Source organism: Dipodomys merriami, unplaced genomic scaffold (assembly GCF_024711535.1).
Source record: "Dipodomys merriami isolate MVZ:Mamm:240054 unplaced genomic scaffold, mDipMer1.0.p SCAF_10, whole genome shotgun sequence".
Taxonomy (NCBI): Eukaryota; Metazoa; Chordata; class Mammalia; order Rodentia; family Heteromyidae; genus Dipodomys; species Dipodomys merriami.
The window spans coordinates 7,367,909-7,390,391 of record NW_027202271.1 but is presented as its reverse complement, the minus strand read 5'-3'; the positions used below and the strand labels follow the sequence as shown (position 1 = coordinate 7,390,391).

At 40.2% G+C, this 22,483-nt stretch overlaps 1 protein-coding gene across 5 annotated transcripts in view; it reads right to left on the bottom strand.

Annotated features, from left to right (window-relative positions):
- Pdzrn4 (PDZ domain containing ring finger 4) overlaps positions 1–22,483 on the bottom strand; it is a 400,873-nt gene that overhangs the window by 138,113 nt on the left and 240,277 nt on the right. The window contains exon 1 of one of the 5 annotated variants that reach the window (XM_070034765.1): positions 7,003–7,071. The exons of the other annotated variants lie outside the window; for them this stretch is intronic. Coding sequence (XP_069890866.1) covers positions 7,003–7,071 — 69 coding nt within the window. Of the gene's footprint in view, positions 1–7,002; positions 7,072–22,483 lie in introns of those variants that run through there. 5 annotated transcript variants of the gene reach the window in all.

Below are 22,483 nucleotides of genomic sequence, written 5' to 3'. Positions count from 1 at the left end.
GTAAGTCCCTCAAGACAATATTCATATATTAAAAAGTCATAGTTGACTGGACACCGATGGCTCATACCTGTAAGTCTAACTACTCAGGAGCCTGAGATTTGAGGATCACAGTTCAAAGCCAGCCCAAGCAGTAAACTCCATGAGACTCTTATCTCCAATTAAGCACCAAAATGAAAAAAAAAAAAAAGCCAGAAGTAACACTGTGGCTCAAGTAGAAGAATGCTAGACTATAGCAAAAAAGCTCAGGACCAACACCCAGGCCCTGAGTGCAAACTCCAGGACCAGCACACACACACACACACACACACACACACACACACACACACACACACACACACACACACACACACACACACACACACACACACACACTCGTCATAGTTGACTGAAAGTTCATTGAACACAATCACATGTCTAGAGCTGAAGGCGCCTGTTAGGTGGTAGAGCCGAAGCAAGACACTCTTATCCTATGTCCACACTTGCTCTTCTGGTGCAAGACATGGTCGCTTCACTCACGCTAATCAAATGCAGGTTTATTACAGGTGTGCACCTCAACCTGAAGACCTGTGACTCAATTTTGTCTTCCATTTATTTTTTATTCTCACTTGGCTTTATCAGTTCATGGCCAGTGCTCTACAACTTAGGGCATGCCTCCACTTCTGGCTTTTTAGTTTGGGGAATTTTAGATTTTTTTCCTATTTATTTATCTATTTATTTTTGGTGCCAATCCTGGGGCTTGACCTCAAGGCCTAGCTGCTGTCCCTGAGTCTTTTTGTGCCACAGTGCTACTTCTGGCTTTTTCTGAGTAGCTTATTGCAGATAAGAGTCTCATGGACTTTCTTGCCTGGGTTGGTTAGATCCATTATCCTCAGATCTCAGCCTCCTGAGTAGCTAGGATTACAGGCATAAGCCAACACACTCGACCTATTTTTAAAAGTTCTCTTTGGCTTTTTATTAATTAATTGGAGATATGAATCCTGCATATTTTATGCCTGTACTAGCTGTGAACCATGGCTCTCAGATCTCAGCCTGCTTAGTAGCTAGGCTTATTCTCTTAAATTAGTAACTTCTACAAATTATCTCTAAGTGGCTTTATGAAGCAGTCTCAATTAAACAGGCCCATTTATAAGTACAGTGCATCTTGATCCATGTTACCCCTTCCATTGCTCTCCCCCATCTCTCCAGCCCCACCCCTTCCCTCAAGTCACCTGGTTCCATGTTCACATATGTGCATTGAGTATCATCACTACATTCACCCACCCTTCCTCTGAGGCAGAACAGGGCTTAAAGAACACGTGAGTACCTGACCTGCCTTCCAAATGCTTACAATTCAGGCTCACATAATTGACCATAATACAGATAGTCAGATATTCCCCCTGTACCCGTCTCCCCGGCCCCCCCCCCCCACATCTATAATCCTTGCTACTCAGGAGGCTGAGATCTAAACCAGTCCAGGCAGGAAAGTCCATGAGATTCTATCTCCAATAAAAAGCAAAAGTGGTGCTGTGAGTCAAAGTGGTAGAGTGTTAGCCTTGAGCCAAAGAAGCACAAACACAGTGACCAAGCCAACAAGTAAACCAACAAATATATGTATATAAATAAATAAATAAGCTTAAAATGGATGAACCAAGCCACGTGCCGGTGGCTCACATCTGTCATCCTAGCTACTCAGGAGGCTGAGATATGAGGACTGAGGTCCAAAGCCAACCCTGGGCAAGGAATGTCCATGAGACTCTTCTCTCCAATGACCTACCAATAAACAAACCAACAAACCAAGCTAGAGGTGGAGCTGTGGCTTAAGTGGTAGTGTGCTAGCCTTGAAGGGAAACAGTGGAGGGACAGTGCCTAGGCCCTGAGTTCAAGCCCCCACATTGGTACCAAAGCAAACCAAATAAAAAAGTATGAACAAAGGCTACAGGAGTTCCAAGGTAGGAGACACTGGTTTGTTCCCCAATCACTGCGGAAATTTCTCTGATGGAGAAATGTAGGAAATAAGTAGGGATGGAAGTAAGTAATGTACATATAGAGTGTGTCCCACAGAAGTTGAGGGAAACTTGAGTTGTGAGGGTACAGAGGTGAGGCTGATTTGAAGTAAAGGAGGTGGAGTGGGAAGGATGCGGAGGGACTGATTACACATCGCCTTAGGAAACAACAGTGAGAGATCATTTTAAGAGAACCTACTACAGTCAGTTCAGGAAGGTCTTGAACAGTGAAGTCAGAAGGTTATCTTTAAACTTCACTTTATAGTCACTGGGAACCACTCCACATTGCCAGTTACTGCTGTCCATTATTACAGTAGCCACAATCGATCCTTAACAGTGCACAAGCACATTCTCAGAAGGAAACTTCTTTGCACAAAACCAAAGAGTTGAGAAAAAGGAGCTTTGTCTGTGACCTGCCAAGAATGAGGCCTGGAAATGGGCGGAAGTGAAAATAGCCAGGTGCCCTCCGGTGTGCATGCACAGACCTGAAGGAAGCAGCCCTTGCTCACCCTGGGAAGGGTTATGGAAAAAAGGTGTCTGGGGGTAGCTGGGTGCTGGTATCTCATGTCTGTCATCCCAGCTACTCAGGAGGCTGAGATCCGAGGATTGCAGTTTGAAGCTAGCCTGGGCAGGAAAGTCTGTGAGACTCTGTCCAACTAACCACTGAAAAGCCAGAGGTGGAGCTATGGCTCAAGTGGTAGAGCAGTAGCCTCAAGCAAAAAAAAAAAAAAGTCCAAACCAACAAAAACAAAAACAAAAATCAGGGACAGTACCTAGGCCTGAGTTCAAGCCCCAGGATCAGCACCTAAAAAAAAAGAAAGTAAAAGAAAAAAAAGTCCTGGGAAAGCAATTAGGAGATGATGAGTCTCTAGTAGGAGGCAACACAGATTTCTGAAAGTCATGGAATTGTGAGAAAGGAAATTATTGCAAGATTCGAGAAACATCATAAAACAGGGGAGACTTCACTGTATCTAGAAATTAGGGGAAGAGATTATGAAACATTAACTGGATCTTTGTGTAAGGATGAGCTAGATAATACAATGCAGGGAACACGGCTAGCCCACTGCTTAAAACACTGGGAGTGCTTTCAGTCAGTGAAGGTTCCGTTCTACTTTGTAAGACTGAGTCACAGAGGCAGGTGGTGAAGAGACCTCAGAGCTGTGCCCGGCCATTCGAATGAATAAATCAGCTCTGTCAGTGACCCTGCCTGGAGAGCCATGACCGTTCATCTGGCTTTTCTGAGATGGTAAGCAAATTAATTTCCTTTCTTTAATTTGGCAAGTGAGTAAAAACAGAATCCTGTGTTATTACATTAGAAGATGTAAATGAAATCCTACAAACACTTTTGTGCCGAAAGCAGGAACTTTTAAATATTTGTCCCTGATTTTAATCCAGTTCATCTCTAAGGAACATCCAATTGGCAGCTGTGATCACTGAATCAATCCACAAGCTACAACGTATATATCTATGCAATTTATTTATATATAATTCATATATCTAATTATTTTTATGTAATATATAACTATTTTATTTATAATTCACACACATTTTTCTGTCTATCTATCTATCTATCTATCCATCCATCCACCTAGGAAGTCATGAGATCCACTTAGAAGAAATTCTATTATTAAGTCAAAAATGCTTCTCAAGCTATTGTAGCTTTCTAGGTCCAGGAGGCTATTTAATGAAATTCATACAAAGCAGTCAATTCACTTCATGTCAATAGAAATGCATTGTTCAAATTACCCACTTATTAATTCTTAAGAGGTTAATAAATAACTTACTTGGGATAAAAAATAAATCACTTCAGAAAACTAGTTGAGTTCCCTGGCATATAGAAAAGTTAACAGACACATAAAGATTCATGGAAACACTTTGGTATCAAAGCTCCAGGATCTACTCCAACCCCAGGTTCTTTCATCTGTGTTCATACTAGACTCTGGTTGGGCCAGGTCCAGCTAAAAATAATTTTCTTAAAGGTGACGTCTCAGCTCCTCTACAGGAGCAAATAACTATATATATATATATATATATATATATATATATATATATATACACAATATATGTATAGTTATTATATTTAAACTATATATGTATATATATTCATACATATATATTCATATATACATTATATATATATATATATATATATATATATATATAAAATCTTGACCTCTTTTCCCACATAAGCACACCATTTGGATTCTTTCACAGACAATACATTTATTTGTTTTTGTGCCAGTACTGGGGCTTGTTAACTTAGGGTCTGGGCTTTGTCCCTTAGTTTTTTCACTCAAGGCCCCACCTCTTGTGCCACAGCTCCATGTCCATCTTTTTGGTGGTTAACTGACAATATAAGTCTCACAGACTTTCCTACTGGGGCTGGCTTTGAACTATGATCCTCACATCTCAGCTTCCTAATCAGCTGGATTACAGGTGTGAGCACCAGCACAGAGGAACATTTGCTTTTGTTTATTGCCTTTAGAAACCAGAACCCAGATTCTATTTGGCCCATATTATCATATCCCTAAATCACCAACAGTTCTATTATCACAATGATTTGATTATAAAGAAATAGACATTTTGCTGGTGGGCATGCATTTAATATTCACTAGTAATTTTGCCTTATTATATCCCCTGATAAACTGTCATTTGCCTTAGCTCTTAAGAAACAACCCAAAGAAACACAAAGACAGGTGACAGAAGAATCACAAATACATACACAAACAGGATTTGGGCAATCGAGTGTTAATATTGGTGTAAGCTCATTCGTTTTAGTAAGCCAGCTAGAAATACTCAGGCATCCGGTGTCAAGCTACTATTGTACACAGTATCTTCTCCAGGGAAGGGGAGGCAGTGAGACCCCCCCTCCTCACCACCTGGTTAAGAACATGCTTGCTTTCATGTGTGCTCTTGAGCTGCCTTACTTCCAAATAAAAATAGAAACTAGTTTACAGCACCACACGGGGCTCTAGCGTATTATGAGCCTATCACTGCTTTCCTTTGATTTCTTATCTATTCCATTAACTCAATAACATAGAAGGCAAAGCTGGGGCAGGGTGGGGGGAGGAATGGGGGACAAACTGTAGGAGGGCTCCTAGGCAAAAAAAAAAAAAAAATCCATGCAAGACCTCTAAGCTGGGGCTTTAACTTATCTAATAAAAGCCAGTTACATGGAAGCTAATACTTCATTGTACCCCCCCCCCATCCCCCTTTATTAAAGATCATAAGTACTGCAACTTGGGAGTAGAGGAAAATAAAATAAATATATGGAGGAGAGAAGGTAAGAGGCAATAAAGACTTTGGCTTATCTATTTTCTCAAGATTTAGGAAGCACTTGAAAGCAAAACTCACAGACAAGCATTTTAAAAAAATCCATAACAAAGGCTCCTTGCTCTTCTGCAAACCTAGTGGTCCTTTCTAGAGGCAGTAATCCTGCCAGACTTCCTAGAGGAATATAAACAGCTTAACCTAGGCATAATCAGGAGGATGCCAGCTACTACCCCTGCCAATATTGTACTTTTATATCATTTAGGAATTCAGAGAAAATAAAAAAATAGATCAATGAATCCACTTCCTCTCTCCACAACTACCCAAAGAAAAACAATACCAGAACTCAAACTCCAACAAGCAAACTAAAGGCAAAGTGTTCCACCTAGAGCCTGTTTTCATGAATCATAGTGGATGAGAGCTTCTCTGAGAAACGAATATGATTTTTAGTTCATGCTTACAAGTTTGCAGCTTACAAGAAAAAAAAAGAATGCAAAAAGGTATTGCCCCTAGTGTAATTAACAATGTTAATCTTTTTTTCTCTTCCTCTCTACAGTGATAAAGGAGTCATTTTTATATTTAATTAATGCAGAGGATCATTTTGGAAACTGGCTAATGAGCCTCTGATCACATTACCATGAAAATGTGAATTAACATTGAGACTGGTGTTTCGTGTGTAGCAAATCCACTTTGTAATTAGCCCACTGCGAAATGAATCACGGTTGGCGAGAGGGCGGGTAGAATCTGAAAGAACCGGTAGATAGTGGGCTACTGGACCAAACAGCAAACATCCCAAACATTTTTTTTTTTATCAATCATCTTATCTAAAAACAAAACCAATAGAATTACATCCGGGGCAGGATGAAAGATGGACAAATAAACTTTATTTGCCAGACAAGACAAAAACATTTGAATATTCACCCCCAGGCAAACCTGCTCAAATAAAATGGCAAACTAAGAAATTCTATTACAACTATGAAGACTGAGCATCTTATTTTTATTCTGAGGAGTCCTCCACATACACACTAAACAGACATCTGAATTTGCACACTTTTCCTATATCACACATAGATACTTTGACAACCTTTTAAAATCAACATTTTGTGCTAAACAGATGAAAATATTAAAAAGGATCCAAGAACAAGTAGAAAAGGAAATTCCCTTTTCTCTTTCTTAAACCAAGGCATTTCATCAATTTTTTGTTTTTCTGGTAGAATACAAAAACACCAAATCTTGCTCTTAAACCCAAAACAGCAATTTCTAATGAATCAAATAATTTCCTCTGGCTAACAAGATTTGACAAGAAACTTTTCCTGTCTATTCAGAAATAACTGAGATCACAGAGCTATTAAATCCCCAACATTTATGCAGACAAAAAAATGCAATCCATTTTCAGATACAGATTCCAAAATGAAAAGGGTCTGTCTCTCCAAAGATTACAGGCAAAGATTTCACTGTTACCCCTCTTATATGACTGACAGCTTGGCAGTAGATACACAAAATGCTTAAAAAAAAAAAAAAAAGAATCCCACAGGAAGTCATCTGAAAGGGGTGTGGCAAGAAAACTGAAAACTACCACCCCAAAAGCCTTCCCCCCTACCCCCCAAAAGAAGCCCCCAAGCAGCTCATTGCCTTGCCCTTAGTGCTGAAGAACACAAATAAAAGCTAGCCAGAAAGCATCCTTATCAATCTTGCAGACAAACACAAAGCGTGGCTGGTTTTTGCTGCTAGTCTAAGACCTGCAACTCACCTGAGAAACTTCATAGAGCAGTTTGTAGTGTTCCTCTCTTTTCTGAAAAGTGCACAAATTGCAACCCATTCTAAGAAGCAGGGACAGGAGGAGAGAGAGAGGAGGGAGAGAGAGAGAGAGAGCAAAAATCTTCTAATTTCCCCAGGACTGAAAGGCAAGTGAACTGAACTCTCCAGACTCCACTACTGGTTTTCAACAGTCACTTCATTCCAGAAACACAAGACAAACCGCTGCTAGCTGGAAGCCTAAGCCTGGCTGGTGTGCAGCGGCAGCATGCTCTTCTTCGCTTGCCTCTAAGTAGCTCGCACTCACCGACACACACACACATACACACACACACACACACACACACACACACACACACACACGAGTTTTTCAGTCAGTTCATGGCAACAGTCCCCCTGTCTCTGCATCAGTGCACATGACTACACAGATTCCGGCTCATGAATATTAATTAGGGCCTCATTGATTATTCATGACAGAGCATGTTAGCAGGGAGGGGGTGTCATAGCTGCGGCTGATGACAGATGAATATTCACTAATTAAGAGGCAAATGTAGTGTGGTTAAACAAAATTCACTTGTGTCAATACCATCTCTGTTTATTAAGGATAGAAAGGGTGAGCACAGGGCATTTCCAAAAAGAGCAGACACTTCATTTTCTCCATTGATAGAAGCTACTGGCAGGGGAATTAGACAGGCAGAAACACAAGTATAGTAGTTCTTTACCTCCTTTTGCCACAACACGAAGAAATATTTTCAGCCTTACCAGATGTAAAGGAAAAGGAATAGGAGCAATTATTTATAGGTATAAAAGAAATGCAGAAGCAAAGGAAATTTAGGGGAGGGTGATAGAAGAAAGGAATAGAAGGTTAGGGGGCTTAGTATTTAGTTTGTATTCTGATCCTACAAAAATAACAAAGTAGTTCCTAGGTAAATACTGTTACCTACCAGGCATATTCTCTTGCTCTAAATAAAGAACATTGAAGCAAGTATACAGATATGTCTACAGATAATAAGTATTTTAATTAGATAATCAGAACATACCCATTAAATATAAATTTGAAGCCATGCAGGCCTATATTTTAAAATTAGCTAACTATAAAGACCTTTCCCTCAGAACATTTCAAATGCATATGGTATTTATGCTAATTTTATTAAAGTCATATATAATATTTTCAGAAAGCTGACGCGGGCAATATTTAAATTGTAAGGGAATGCACAAGGACGCCACTTAGGATTCCATATTTGGAGTTCACACTTTGCAAAGGTGAACCGACTTAAAAAATGTAGCTGCGCTATTTAGAAGCTTCGATGTTTAGATAACAGAAGTAACACTTTGACTTCCGCACACTCACAGGACTTACGGTAGATTGCCAGCTTGCAGTTTTAAAGATAGATGACTAACAGCCAAAGCAGATAATAAAAGAAAATTCCTTTTGTTCCCATTCAGATTTATCTACCACCTCTGCTAATTAAGAAGTATGTTCCTTCTTCCAGCACATCTTTAAACTGGACAGGATAGCAGGTGGGTTGGAAAGCAAAAATAATTACTTGGGAACTGATGACTCTGGTTAGGAATTACATTGGATCGGAAGGATTTTTAATAGCACCAACACTTACGGATGGCAACTTTGGGCGGGGGAGAGAGGGTCCAATTCCCTAAAAGTGCTTTGTCAAATGTGTAGAATCAATAGCAGGAAATGATTCTAATGAGTACTAATTGTTAACAAATTGGCTTTGCAAAAAAAAAAAAGGAAAAAAGAAAGAAAGAGAAAAAGCAACACCTCCACCCCAGCAAGTTAGGAAGAAGATGAGCTATCATCTGCTGCATAGCAAACATTTCCTCCTGGGAGGTAATAATCCGATTTTCTGGGCCTAATTTCACCTAACAGCCTGGATGAAAGCCAACCTGAGGCATCATAATTGGGAACCTGGAATGTGAGCAAAGTTCACCAGGACTTCCTGCAAATTAGAACCCACTTGTAGGAGATACTCATTAAGTCTCAATTCATTTTTTTTGTGTGTGGGGAGTATAGTTAAGGGGGTATGTTAAGGTACTTTTACGAAAATGAAAATCAATGGTGGCCACAAGCAGAAGGCAAGGCCTTACTTGCAGTTATTTTATATTACTATTACGATTACTATTATATTATATTGTATTACTATTACTATTATCTTATATTACTATTACTATTATATATATGTAATAGTAATATTGTTCTAATCACCCTTTAATTCTTTGGGATGAGCCCATGAAAAGATGGAATCTTTAAGAGATGGATTCTCCATCACTCCCCAAAGTTGCTATTAGTTATAAATAACAAATATTATATATACACATATATTGAATATATATATATATATATATATATATATATATATATATCTTGTATGTGTGTGCGTGCCTGTGTGTTTGTTCTAGAGCTTGATCTCAGACCCTAGGCACTGTTCCTTAGCTCATTCACTCAAGGTTGGCTGGTGTGCTACCAATTGAGCCACAGCCCCACTTTCACCTTATGCTAGTTAATGGGAGATAAGTGTTCCAGATTTTCCTGCCCAGGCTGGCTTTGATCCTGGGCCTTCAGTTCTCAGCCTCTTGAGTAGCTAGGATTACAGGCATGAACCACTGGCACCTGGCTAAAATACATGTATTTATGATGCTTGTCAAAGGTTTCATTTTCTTGAGTCTCCATAATACTTCCCTTGAAGTGTTATTACAGTAAAGTTCACACTTCCAAGCTATTTATATGAACTAGAAAGCTATGTTATAAAATAACAAAGCTATATTATGAACACAGGTGATTTACAGCCTGGACTTAGGAATTTGCATTCTGCAAGGCATAGATGGCTCACAATTCTGTCCATGAGTATTACCTTCTATTGATAAAGCTTCTTCATGGGCAGGTTTGGAAAGCCAAGAAACAGTGATTGAATCTGATACTTACTGGAACATCTGTATCATATTTCATAGGACTTAAAGGAAAATTAAAAGATAGACTTCTAAGTATTTTCTTAGTCATCAAAACCTTTCTCAAGCACCAGTGGCTCATGTCTGTAATGCTAGCTACTCAGGAGGCTGAGATATGAGGATCGTGGTTCAAAGCCAGTCTCTGTTAGATGCTTATCTCCAATAAACTACAGGTTAAACACAAGCTGGAATTAGACTTGTAGTAGAGTGCTAACCTTGAGCAAAAAAAGGCTCAAGGACAGTGCCCAGGCCCTGAGTTCAAGCCCAAAGACAGTGGAAAATAACAGATAAATAGATAGATAATACATACATACATACATACATACATACATACATACATACAGGCCATGTTTATAATCCTAACTACTAAGAAGGTTGAGATCCCAGGACTGAGGTTCAAAGCTAGACTGAGCACTAAAGTCTGTGACTGAGATTCTTATCTCCAATTAACCAGCAAAAATGAGGATACTCAAGTGTGGCTTAAGTGATAGAGTGCCAGCCTGGAGCAGGTAAGCCAAGTGAGAACTAGAGGTTCTGAGTTCAAGCCCCCTCTCCCCTACACACATAAAGGGAAAATTCTAGTGAATTAAACAATTTCAAACTGAGGCAGTGTGTCTTGGCTGCTCTCCTGGTTCATTACAAGTCTCTCTGTTCTTCTATCTCAGGAAACAAGAGCAGCTTCTCCAATCATTTATCAAAGCTGCCCTTGGCCCATCTACCCTGGAAAGGTTCCATCTTCTCCTACTCATGGGCTCATCCCAAAGAATTACAGGGTGATTAGAACAAAGGAAAACCCATGATGCCAGAGTCCTCAGAATCTCATTAGCAAATGAGATTCGGTCTTCCAATGACAAACCAGCCAAAGCTTATGCTAGAATAGCACCTCTCTTTTTGAAGCAAAAAAGAGATAAATGCACTAATCAGAACAATATTTAAAAAATACAAATGGATTAAATATTCCATATCTTGGGTGGATAATATAGACCAAAGAGTACACTTTTTCCCCCTTTCCAATACCCTTAGGGAGAGAACCTAATAATGTTTTGGATAATAGCTTTTGGATAATAATAATAGTTTTGGATATGGCTATTCATTTTAACTGCTTTTAATTTTATTATTATGGCATATTGTTATAACTGTTCTATGTTATTGTTATTAACAGCTTACATTGTCTAATTTTTAATTAAACTTTACCATGCACATGCACACACACATATACACACACACACACACACACATTGTGTGTATATATACTGACTATACTTTCAAACTTCCACTAGGGGTTTTCAAACACTTCCCCTGTGGATAAGAATCTGCTGTACAGATTCACAGTCTCTACTAAGAGGAAAAATCCACAGGACTACTATTTTTATTTTGTAAGTACTGGGGCTTGAACTGAGGATCTTTCATTTGTTTGGCTTTCTTGCTCATGACTGATGCTCTACCATGTGAGCCACACCTTCAGCTCTGCTTTTTGCCGGCCAATTGTGAGATTCTCATGGATTGTTCTATCCAGGCTTGCTTGAATCACAATGGTACAGATCTCAGCCTCTTGTGTAGCTAAGATGACAGGTGGGAGCCACCCATGCCTGGTCACTTAGGACTATTCTGAATCACCCATCTTGTTTGTTGTGTAAGAGCTGACACATGTTGTAGATGATTGCTTCTTAGCATGTCTTTTGCATGAGCACAGATGTTCTTTCCTAGGTTGGAGGTTTGACATTCTCCTTCCCTTCTGCTTACCACTGCCACTGTCAGTGCTACCATGCCATCCTAGGTCCAACCGTGCACTCCCATCAGGAGATCCTTAGGTACTTTGGAGTATAAATAAGAAATAGTTTCCTGATGTTTTCTAATATCCACCCATCTATCTGTCATCTGTTTATCTTATCTATATATCCTCTATTTTAAAATATCATCTATTTCTCTACCATCTGTCTATCTCCTATCAGTCATAGAGACAAAAGATCCTGAGGCTCACTGCAGACCATGACTTGCTCAAGGTCAACCAGAGACTAGAGAGATCGGAACTCAGTTCTCCAATTACAGTTTCTGTGGTTGAATTCAATAGCTAATTGCTGAGCTGTGTCTGGGGCGGAGGAAGCCTGAGTTCCACGGATATGTCTCTTTCCTGATGGCTGAGGAAGTGGAGGATAACTTGAAAGTGCTGAAATTTCAGAGAGAGAAAAGAAAGCAGAGCAGGGGAGAGGGGGGAAGGGAAACGGAGAGGGAGGAGAGGACGAGGAAGAGGTAGGAGAGGTGCCGGGGGTGGGAAGGAGGGGGAGAATGATGGAAGGGGTGACGTTGAGCAAGACACATTGTACTCATAAACAGACTTGTTGAATGGAAACCCCTTTGTACCACTACTTTAAAGATAATGAAATAATAATAATAATTAAAGATCCAACCTAAAATAAGGGAAGTGGTTTGTGGTTAAAAATGTAAACCTTAGGGCTGGGAAGGTGGCTCAGTGGTAGAGTGCTTGCCTTGCATGCATGAGGCCCTGGATTCGATTCCTTAGCACCACATAAGCAGAAAAAGCCGGAAGTGGTGCTGTGGCTCTAGTGGTAGAGCGCTCACCTTGAGCTGAGGAGCTGAGGGATAGTGCCCAGGCCCAGAGTTTAAGCCCCATGACTGCAAAAAAAAAAAAAAAAAAAAAAGTAAACTTTACCCATCAAAGCACTGAAATGTTTAACTATGTCTCAGCTGAATACTATCCAGTAGATACTTCCTTACAAAATCAGTATTGAGATGCTGTGTCTAAGTACACAGTCTAGGGTGGCCATGTCATTCTGGCCTGCTAAGGATTTCTGCTGTCTTTAGGGCTCCAACTTTCAAATCCTGGAAATGTTGAGCCCCTGGTACACTGGGCAGTTGAACATATACTTCTTTCTTGAGGGTTCAGGGCTGTTAAACTGCTATATACAGGGCCACCTCATCCTATTGTTGCCTGTGATGCAAACTCATTCTGTTTATTTGGAAAATACCCTCAGACAACCAGCCAGGGTGTGGTCCAGATGAACTCTTCTTTCCTCTGTGACTTTATCAACTGGTTATCATGTTCAGCTTCTAAGTTTTCCATGCATTTTAACCAGACTACCTCAAATCCCACAACATTTCTACAAACAGTTATGATTCTCTCTCTCTCTCTCTCTCTCTCTCTCTCTCTCTCTCTCTCTCTCTCTCTCTCTCTCTCTCTCTCTCTCTTCTCTCTCTCTGCCCCCCCCCCCAGTCCTGAGGCGTGAACTTGGGGTCTGGGCACTGTCCCTGAGCTTCTTTTGCTCAAGGCTAGCACTCTACCACTTGAGCCACAGCTCCACTTCTGGCTTTTTCTGTGTATGTGATATTGAGGAATCAAACCCAGGGCTTCATGCATGCTAAATGACCCTCTACCACTAAGCTACATTCCCAGCCCCATGTTCTCCTCTCTTATGAAACTAGACATGTGAGAGTGGTTGTAAAATATCAGGATCTCTGAGTTCAACTTCCCACCCAGTTTCTACAATGGGTTAGGCCTTCAATAAATGCTTGGTGACTAAAATACAAATGATGACATAAATCAGTGTTTGTGCTACCATGCCTAGCTGTCAGGGGACATTTCTCCCTCCCATTAGAGCTAGGTCAAGAATGTTCAGTTAAAGAACTGAAAAGCCCTAGGAATAAATTTAATTTGATTCAATCTCATACATTTTAGAGTGTCTGAAAAACAGTATCTGCCTGATGAATACTAACAAAGAAAGTATGACCATACATGTTTTATTAGTTATATATTCATATGAACATATTCTTCCCATGTTTGAATTTAGATCCTGGCCCATATCACAACCACCACAACCAATTATTCACTTACTTATTCCATAAATATGTTTTGGGGTACATATCATATCTATCTGGTGGCATATAAATCCCAGAATTTTGAAATTACATGTCTTATTTTGTATCTAATATCCCTGAAGTCAAGTATTATCCCTTATTTATTAATAAATAAATCTTTAGATGTTGTAACTCCCAAGTCCAAAAGACTCCAGAGGCTTTGTGTTTTGACTCTAATCAAGTATTTTTTACAATACTGTGCAATACCAGCTCATATCATGAATTCAGAAAGAAGCTTTCTGACTGCACCAGAAAACAGGTGTCCATTTGCCTGGGCATAGCTCATGGAGCTTTTCCATTGATATTCACTAGCTGATCATCTTCGTTTTGCATCTAAAGTCATTGCTTGCTGATCCAAGGCAATCCTTTGAAATGTGTCCTTTCTACAAGAAACTCACTAGCTGATCATCTTCGTTTTGCATCTAAAGTCATTGCTTGCTGATCCAAGGCAATCCTTTGAAATGTGTCCTTTCTACAAGAAACGCAGTGGGGAGAGAGGATGTGGGAGGCTGAGGTTCTCATCCGAGCCTTGTCATTATGACTTGTGTGCAAGTTATATACTGTGAGATTTACACTTGACTTCTAGGGTGTTTGTGAGGAGGAAACACCCTAACTGACATGAACATGCATTCGTGAACTATCAGGATTTTGTCTACCTTGGTGTCTTGGTTTAGCTGGGACTCTGGAGCTCATGTGTCAGGGATGATCTTAGTTTCTATGCATGTGATGTAAAAAAAACCACATTATTATTATGTATTTGTATGTCACTTGAACTCAGGGCTTTGGCACTGTCCTTTAGCTTTTGTCCACTCAGAGTGAGCAGTTACCACTTGAACCACAGCTCCACTTCTGGCTTTTTGGTGGTTAATTGGATCAGGGTCTAATAGATTTCCCTTCCCTTTCTGGCTTCAAATCAGGATCCTCAGAGTAGTTAGGATTACAGGCGTGAGTCACTGGTGGGCAGCTTTGTTATTATTTTTTTTAATTTAATTTAATTTTATTTGTGAACATACTGTACAGAGGAGTTACAATTACATGGGCAGGATAATGCGTACATTTCTTACCAAGCATTGCAGCCTCCTCCTTTGTTTACCCTTCACATCCCTTCCCAGCCTCCCCCCTCCCCCCCAATCCCAATCCTTCTCCTTCCCCCTTCCTTCCCCCCCCCTCCCCCCGCACCGACGTTGTAAAACTCGTTTTGGACATGACAACTTGTACTTCTCATTGTTGCAACAGATCCACCTGTATCCTTAAACAACTGGTTTTTCCCCATCTCCTCCACAAGTTATACTGACATCAAATATAGTGAAAGCAGGGGTTATACTGTGGGGGAGGGACATAGAAAGCAACAAAGAGATAATCTTATAAATGCGTTAGAAACACATGCATGAAAGAAAAAAAACATTAAAATACATATCTAAGGGTTCATTTTCCTGACATCACATTATCTGACCTTTTCCGCTTGACTCATACATATACTAGATATTATATTACAAATAAGGGAAACCATGGGACCTATGTTTCTTTGGGCCTGGCTTACTTCACTTAATATAATTTTTTCCAAGTTTTTCCATTTCCTAACAAATGGGGCAATGTCATTCTTTCTGATGGAGGCATAGAATTCCATTGTGTATATATACCACATTTTCTTGATCCATTCATCTACTGAGGGGCATCTGGGTTAGTCCCATATCTTAGCTATGGTAAATAATGCTGCAATAAACATAGTTGTGCTGGTAGCTTTAGTGTGGTCTTGTTTGTAAACATTTGGGTAAATGCCCAAAAGTGGGATTGCTGGGTCTTGGGGAGTTGTATGTGAAGTCTTTTGAGGAACCTCCATACTGCTTCCAAAGTGGTTGAACAAGTTTACACTCCCACAAACAATGAAGTAAGGTTCCTTTCTGTCCACATCCCCTCCAGCATCTGTTGTTGTTAGAGTTCTTGATTTTTGCCGTTCTAACTTGAGTGAGGTGATATCTCAATGTTGTTTTGATTTGCATTTCTTTTATGGCTAGGGATGTTGAACATTTCTTCATGTGTCTATTGGCCATCCTTCTTTCTTCTTCAGAGAAGTTTCTCTTTAAGTCTTTCGCCCACTTATTTATTGGGCAGTTGTTTCTTTGAGGATTTGTTGTTGGGGGGTTTAATTTTTTGAGTTCCAAGTATATTTTAGATATGAGACCCTTGTCCGTTGTATGGCTAGTAAAGATCTTCTCCCAATCCGTGGGCTTTCTATTGATCTTGCTAGCTATGTCATTTGCCCTGCAGAAGCTCTGCAACTTTATGCAATCCCATTTGTCCAACCTTTCTTTTGTTATTATTTTTAAAATTTGTTTCTTAGTTTCTTATCTCTAGAGTAGAGCTAATAGCAACAAATACCATGTAGGTATTTCAAGCAATAAAGCTGTTTTCATGCTATGAATTAAGTATTCGCAGCTGACCACATTATTATAGCACTAAGTAGAATAATGGTAATACTGATTCTCAGTTTAGATTTTCAAAAGATCTGTTACTAATTTTTCTGTGGTAACAACTTCACTGAATAATTAGTCATTCTTCTTCTTCTTCTTCTTCTTCTTTTTTTTTTTTTTGGTTGTGGGGCTTGAACTCTGGGCCTGGGCACTGTCCCTCAGCCACTTCCAAATTAGTCATTCTTCTGACTACCTTGTTTGCTACTGTATTTTTTTTAGATTTTTAAAATTTTGTTGTAAAGGTGATGAAGAGAGGAGTTATAATTACAAAAATCAGATAATGAGAACATTTCCTTTTGAACAGTGTTACCCACTCCCTCATTCTCTCCCACTTTTTGCCTTCACAATTTTCTCCTCCCTCACCCCGCCCCCCCCACAATTGTATAGTTCATTTCTAACATAGTATCTAGTGGGTTTCAGTGCTGAATTCTTAGCCAGGCTAGTCAATATCATCTCAAAGGCTATTTACTAGTTCTTCATATAACAAATAGTAGCACAGGAAGTACCAATTTTATAAATGTCACACACACACACACACACACACACATATATATATATATACATATATATGTATATATATTATTGGTGCAGTACTGGGGGGCTTGAATCAAGAGCCTCTGATTCTCACTTGCTTTTTTCACTGAAGGCTGGCATTATACCACTTGAGTCACACCTCCACTTCCCACATACACTTTTCAGTGTAATGAATGTAATATCTCAATGTTCTATTCATTTCCCAGTGATATCCCCAATGTTCTATTCATTGTTCCTACTGCATAACATGTGCATATTGTGTCCATAACTGTATTATAAGCCAGTGAGAACACTGGAGGGATAATTGATGGCATTATGTAATAAGTAGCCCAGCAGCATTTCTTTAGAGAACATTAGCAACTACCAATCAAGTCCAGTATAAAACTAGCTTTCCTGACTTGATTAGGGGCCAAAATATTGGCCTCTCTAATGTGAAGCAAAATAACATCATAGCTAGTATGTGGAGTTTATCCAGAATGTTCCCATCACCAATTCTACTGCTGCAAATGGCCTTCAGTAAATACTTGGTATTATACCAGCACCTGTGGAGTACTATTGAGAATAAAGCACAGATACAATTCCTGGGACTTTTGAAAAGAATTACTAATAGTTACTTAGTATATTCATGTACTATTAGTTGAGTACTATGTATATGTTAATAATTTCACTTAGCTCCCATATCAACCCCATGAGGCATGTACTATTATTATCTCTTCTTGACAGATAATGAATGGATCACAGGAGTACTAGTTGGGAGAGGCAGTGTACAAAAGCAAGCAGTCAAGATTCACTAACTTACACTTCCTGCTCCTCAGAGATGGGTGATCATGATCCATTCCTACATAGTTGCGGGGGGGGGGGGAAGAGGGGGTGGAAAGGAGGGGGCGGAAATTCTGGTGACGTTTGTTGAATTCACTGAGATTCAAAAATTTCCCTCAGGACCAGAAGTGGAGTCGAAAATTAACTTCCAGGTTCCATATTGCAGCCTCAAGCATGACTGCATAAAATAGATTGAATAAAACCTAAGCAATTTCATAATGTTACTCCACTCCACGGGTGACGGTTATACAGCACTGAGTATGTACCACGATGTAGCAGAGTTTCCTTCTTAGCACTTTTTTTTTTTCTAAATAGGAATGCATACGTTGGTGGAGGAGCAGTCACATTCCACCAGTGTATTGAGAAGCAATCGATAATTGTTACTAACAAAAGGCAGATTTGGAAGTTCTCAGAGAAGTGTGGGGGAGATGTGCTGATGAGCCCCAAGGTCAGATTGCCCAACTTAATCTCTCCCTTTAGCTTTGGAGTCACCTATTCATTCATTACCAACAACCCCCCCTGGGGACGTCCATCCACAGTATATACAATCAAGCTCATCGGGACCTAACAATTCCTCCACCATATAACCACTGCTCTACATGGGCTCCAAACCAAAATGGCCTGATTGTCCCCAGGTGTGCCAGTGTGCCACTTGCATATCTGCCTTTACCCTTGTGTGTGTGTACGTGTGTGTGAGTACTGAGACTTGAATTCAGGACCTGGGTGCTGCTGTTCCTTTGGTTTTGTTTTGCTCAAGGGCAACACTCTACCACTTGAGCCTCAGCTCCACTTATGGCTTGTTGGTGCTTACTTGGAGATAAGAGTCTTGTGGAAGTTTCTGCCTGCTCTGGCTTTGAAGCACAGTCCTCAGATCTCAGCCTCCAGAGCTACTAGGATTACAGGCCTGAGCCACCCGCATTGGGCACCTTCACCCTCCTTGCTTCCTCCATCTAGTTGCAAATCGTTGACAGTTTGAAGGGATTTGTCTTTTCTTCCTTCTGTCACCTCCTATGACATTGCCTTAGGTTCAGGCTGACATCTCTTCTCATCGTGGCTGAGTTGGCAATGGCACTTGGAGTTAATGATATGAACAACAAAATGTTGGCATCTATCTATAAGGTTCTCTTGTGCTCAGAGCCTCCAACTCTTTTTGTTCTGCTTTTTATTTTTTTTTGAAGATGGGGGTCTCACTGTTTCCCCAGGCCAGGCTGGATACTGATCCTCCAGTTTACACTCCCACATTAGCAGTGATAAACGATGTGTACCACTACAGCCAGTTTTTGTTTTGGTTTGGTTTGGTTTTGGGTTTTTTGGGTTTTTTTTTTTTTTTTTTTTTTGCAGACTCCTGTTGCCTGGGCTGGCCTGGAATCTCAAGACTTCCGATCTCAGCCTCTAACATATCTGAGATGACAGATGGTTCAGATAGAATATTATGAACTTTTTTTTTCCTGCCAAGTGTCAAGTGATCTCTATCTTTCAGGCAGGGAAGATGATGAGTTTGGGCCACTAGAGTTTGGGCTGGCCTATATGGAGGTATTTATAACATGAAGTAAACATAAATGTGGAAACATAAGGCTGGTAAGGTGGAAACAAGAGAGCAGATCATTATATTTTAATAAGGTATTCAGGCTCTAAAGTTTGCTTTATCTAGAGGAATCCCAGGAAGTAAATTATCTTTGATGTATTTCCTTGTATCTTCAGGCCCACATCACACCATTTCTCTTCTGCAACGAATTTGTTTTTCTTCCAATCCTGGGCCTTTTGCTGAAGGCTAACACTCTACCACTTCAGCTACAGAACCACTCCCGGCTTTTTCTGTGATTAATTGGAGATAGTCACACGGACTTTCCTGCCAGGGCTGGCTTCAAACAGTGGTCATCAGGTCTCAGCCTCCTGAGTAGTTAGGATTATAGGCGTGAGCCACCAGTGCACAGCATGAAATATTTTTTATTCTTATTTTTAATATCTCTTGAGACAATGTCTTACAATGTGGGCTCATGCTAATATAACTTCACTATGCATCCCAGGATGTTTTCAAATTCATAATCCTCCTGCTTTAGTTTCCCAACTGCTGGCATTATAGGCATTTGCTACTAGTATCGGCTCTGTATTCAATAAATAATAGCTGATATTTTACAGCTCATAGTGAGTCTTGTAGCTCATAGTAAGTCTTTCATAGCTCATAGTACATTTCTAAATTACGTTATTATGAAGGCACATTATTGTTTTGTCTACATTTTTTGGCAAATGTCTGGCAAGACACTTTGAAACATCAACTTGCCTGGAGGGGGGGGGGGGTTACATTTAAGACAAACCAACAGTGGTTGGTGTCCTAGTGAAAGGCATCTAGGAAGGAACAGAAAACAGCTATGTGATTTCGGGAGACAGAAACTGTGTAAAGACACAGACGCACATGTGTATGCTAGGCAACGCCTATGTGCTGACTTCCTTGTGCTACCTTCTACAGCTGTGGCACTTCCCTACCCAGGCCGAGCACAGCCAATCAGGAAATGTTTCCAAATTACAAGTGCACAGCTCTATACCCTGCCCCCCGAGTTAGCCAATCAAGGGAAGTTCTGAAGATATATGCTTTAAAAAAATTATCTTTAAGTAGTTGTCCAAAGGAGTTGCCATTTAACACAGCAGTTTGTGAATACAATATATCCTGAGGGTGTACACTTTTCAACACCTCACAGAAAAGTATCCTGTAAAGCTTAAGGTTACTGGTTATTAAACAAGATGCCATTCTTTGAATGCTTAACATCGTAACACATGGCACAATACTTATATAATTCTGGAGGTCATTGCATCTATTTTTTTTATTGTGAAAATACTGTACAGAGGAGTTACAATTACATGGGCAAGATAATGAGTACATTTCTTATCAAGCATTGTAGCCTCCTCCTTTGTTTCCCCTTCCCATCCCTTCCCATCCTCCCCCAGCCCCCCCATAATCCTCCCCACGCTCCCCCCCTGCACGAAAGTTGTAAAGTTCGTTTTCGACATAACGACTTGTACATCTCGTTGCAATGGGTCCACCCGTATCCCTATTTAAACGATTTGTTTTCCCCCTTCCCCTCACAAATTATACCGACATCAAATACAGTGAAAGCAGGGGTTATACTGTGGGGGAGCGACATACAAAGAAATAATTTTATAAATGTTTTAGAAACAATCACATGAAAGAAAAAAACATTTGAATACATATCTTAGGGTTAATTTCCCTAACATCACCTTATCTGACCTTTTCTGCTTGACTCAGACATATACTAGATATTGCAAATAAGGGAAACCATGGGACCTATGTTTCTTTGGGCCTGGCTTACTTCACTTAATACAATTTTTTCCAAGCCTTTCCATTTCCTAACAAATGGGGCAATGCCATTCTTTCTGATGGAGGCAGAGAATTCCATTGTGTATATATACCACATTTTCTTGATCCATTCATCTACCGAGGGGCATCTGGGTTGGTTCCATATCTTAGCTATAGTAAATAATGCTGCAATGAACATAGCTGTGCTGGTAGCTTTAGTGTGGTCTTGTTTGTAAAAATTTGGGTAAATGCCCAAAAGTGGGATTGCTGGGTCATAGGGGAGCTCCATGCAGAGTCTTTTGAGGAACCTCCATACTGCTTTCCAAAGTGGTTGAACAAGTTTACACTCCCACCAACAACATTGCATCTATTTTTTAAAATCCCTTTGCAAGAGGGAAATGCCTAGGGCATTACAAGTGTTTTATGTCTCACAAAAGTTATATGAAATACATGTGGTTATTTACATATTCAAAAAACCAAAAACTAACCATAAGTCCCAGATTCTGTTACTTGACTGTAGGCACACAGTTGGTTTAACCAAGCATGATAACTTTAGTTTGTGTCATGAATGCTAGTCGTAGAGAGAGCCTTGAATTACTTGTCTTGTTGTATCCTTTATGGGACATGTCCTACTTATGGGCTATATGGATGAGCAAATTCTTACTAGTCCTCTGATAGCTGCATATAGCTTCTGAAACTAGATTTAAGAACTTACCACCCAGCTGGCCACTGGGGCTCATGCCTGTAATCCTAGTTAATCAGCAGGCTGAGATCTGAGGATTGTGGTTCAAAGCCAGCCCAGACTGAAAAGCCCGAGATTCTCATCTCTCCAATTAACCAGCAAAAAGCTAGAAATGGAGGTATGGCCAAGTGGTAGAGTGCCAGGCTTGAATGAACAAAATAAAGAACCTACTTTCCATCAGTGCAACACTGGCACGAAGTCCAGTCCAGGTGTTACTGAGTGACCTTATTTTCAAAGTGATTAAAGAGCCTGATCCTGAACACCCCCCACCCCCACCTTGCTGGTCCTGGGGCTTGAACTCAGGGACTGAGCACTGTCCCTGAGCCTTTTTGTGCTCAGTGCTAGCACTCTTACCACTTGAGCCACAGAGCTACTTCTGGCTTTTTCCGAATAGTTTATTGGCGATAAGAGTCTCATAGACTTTCTGCCCAGGCTGGTCTCAAACTGTGATCCTCAGATCTCAGCCTACTGAGTAGCTAAGATTACAGGCATGAGCCACCGGTGCCCAGCCTGAAAATATTTTTTAATATGTCATACAGTTTTGATCCACACATTGATCACTGTAGCAGGGTCTGTGAGATATGTTAATGAACCATTTTCTTCTCCCTGCCTCAAAAGACTGTATTAGCAATCTCATATCTCAGTGATGTCATGTGACAAGTTTCAGTGAGGAAATTATGGTTAAAAGTGCTAATCAAGTCCATCATCGGGCGTGGCCTCCCACAGCAAATATCAATCTCTCCCTCTTTTCACCCACCAC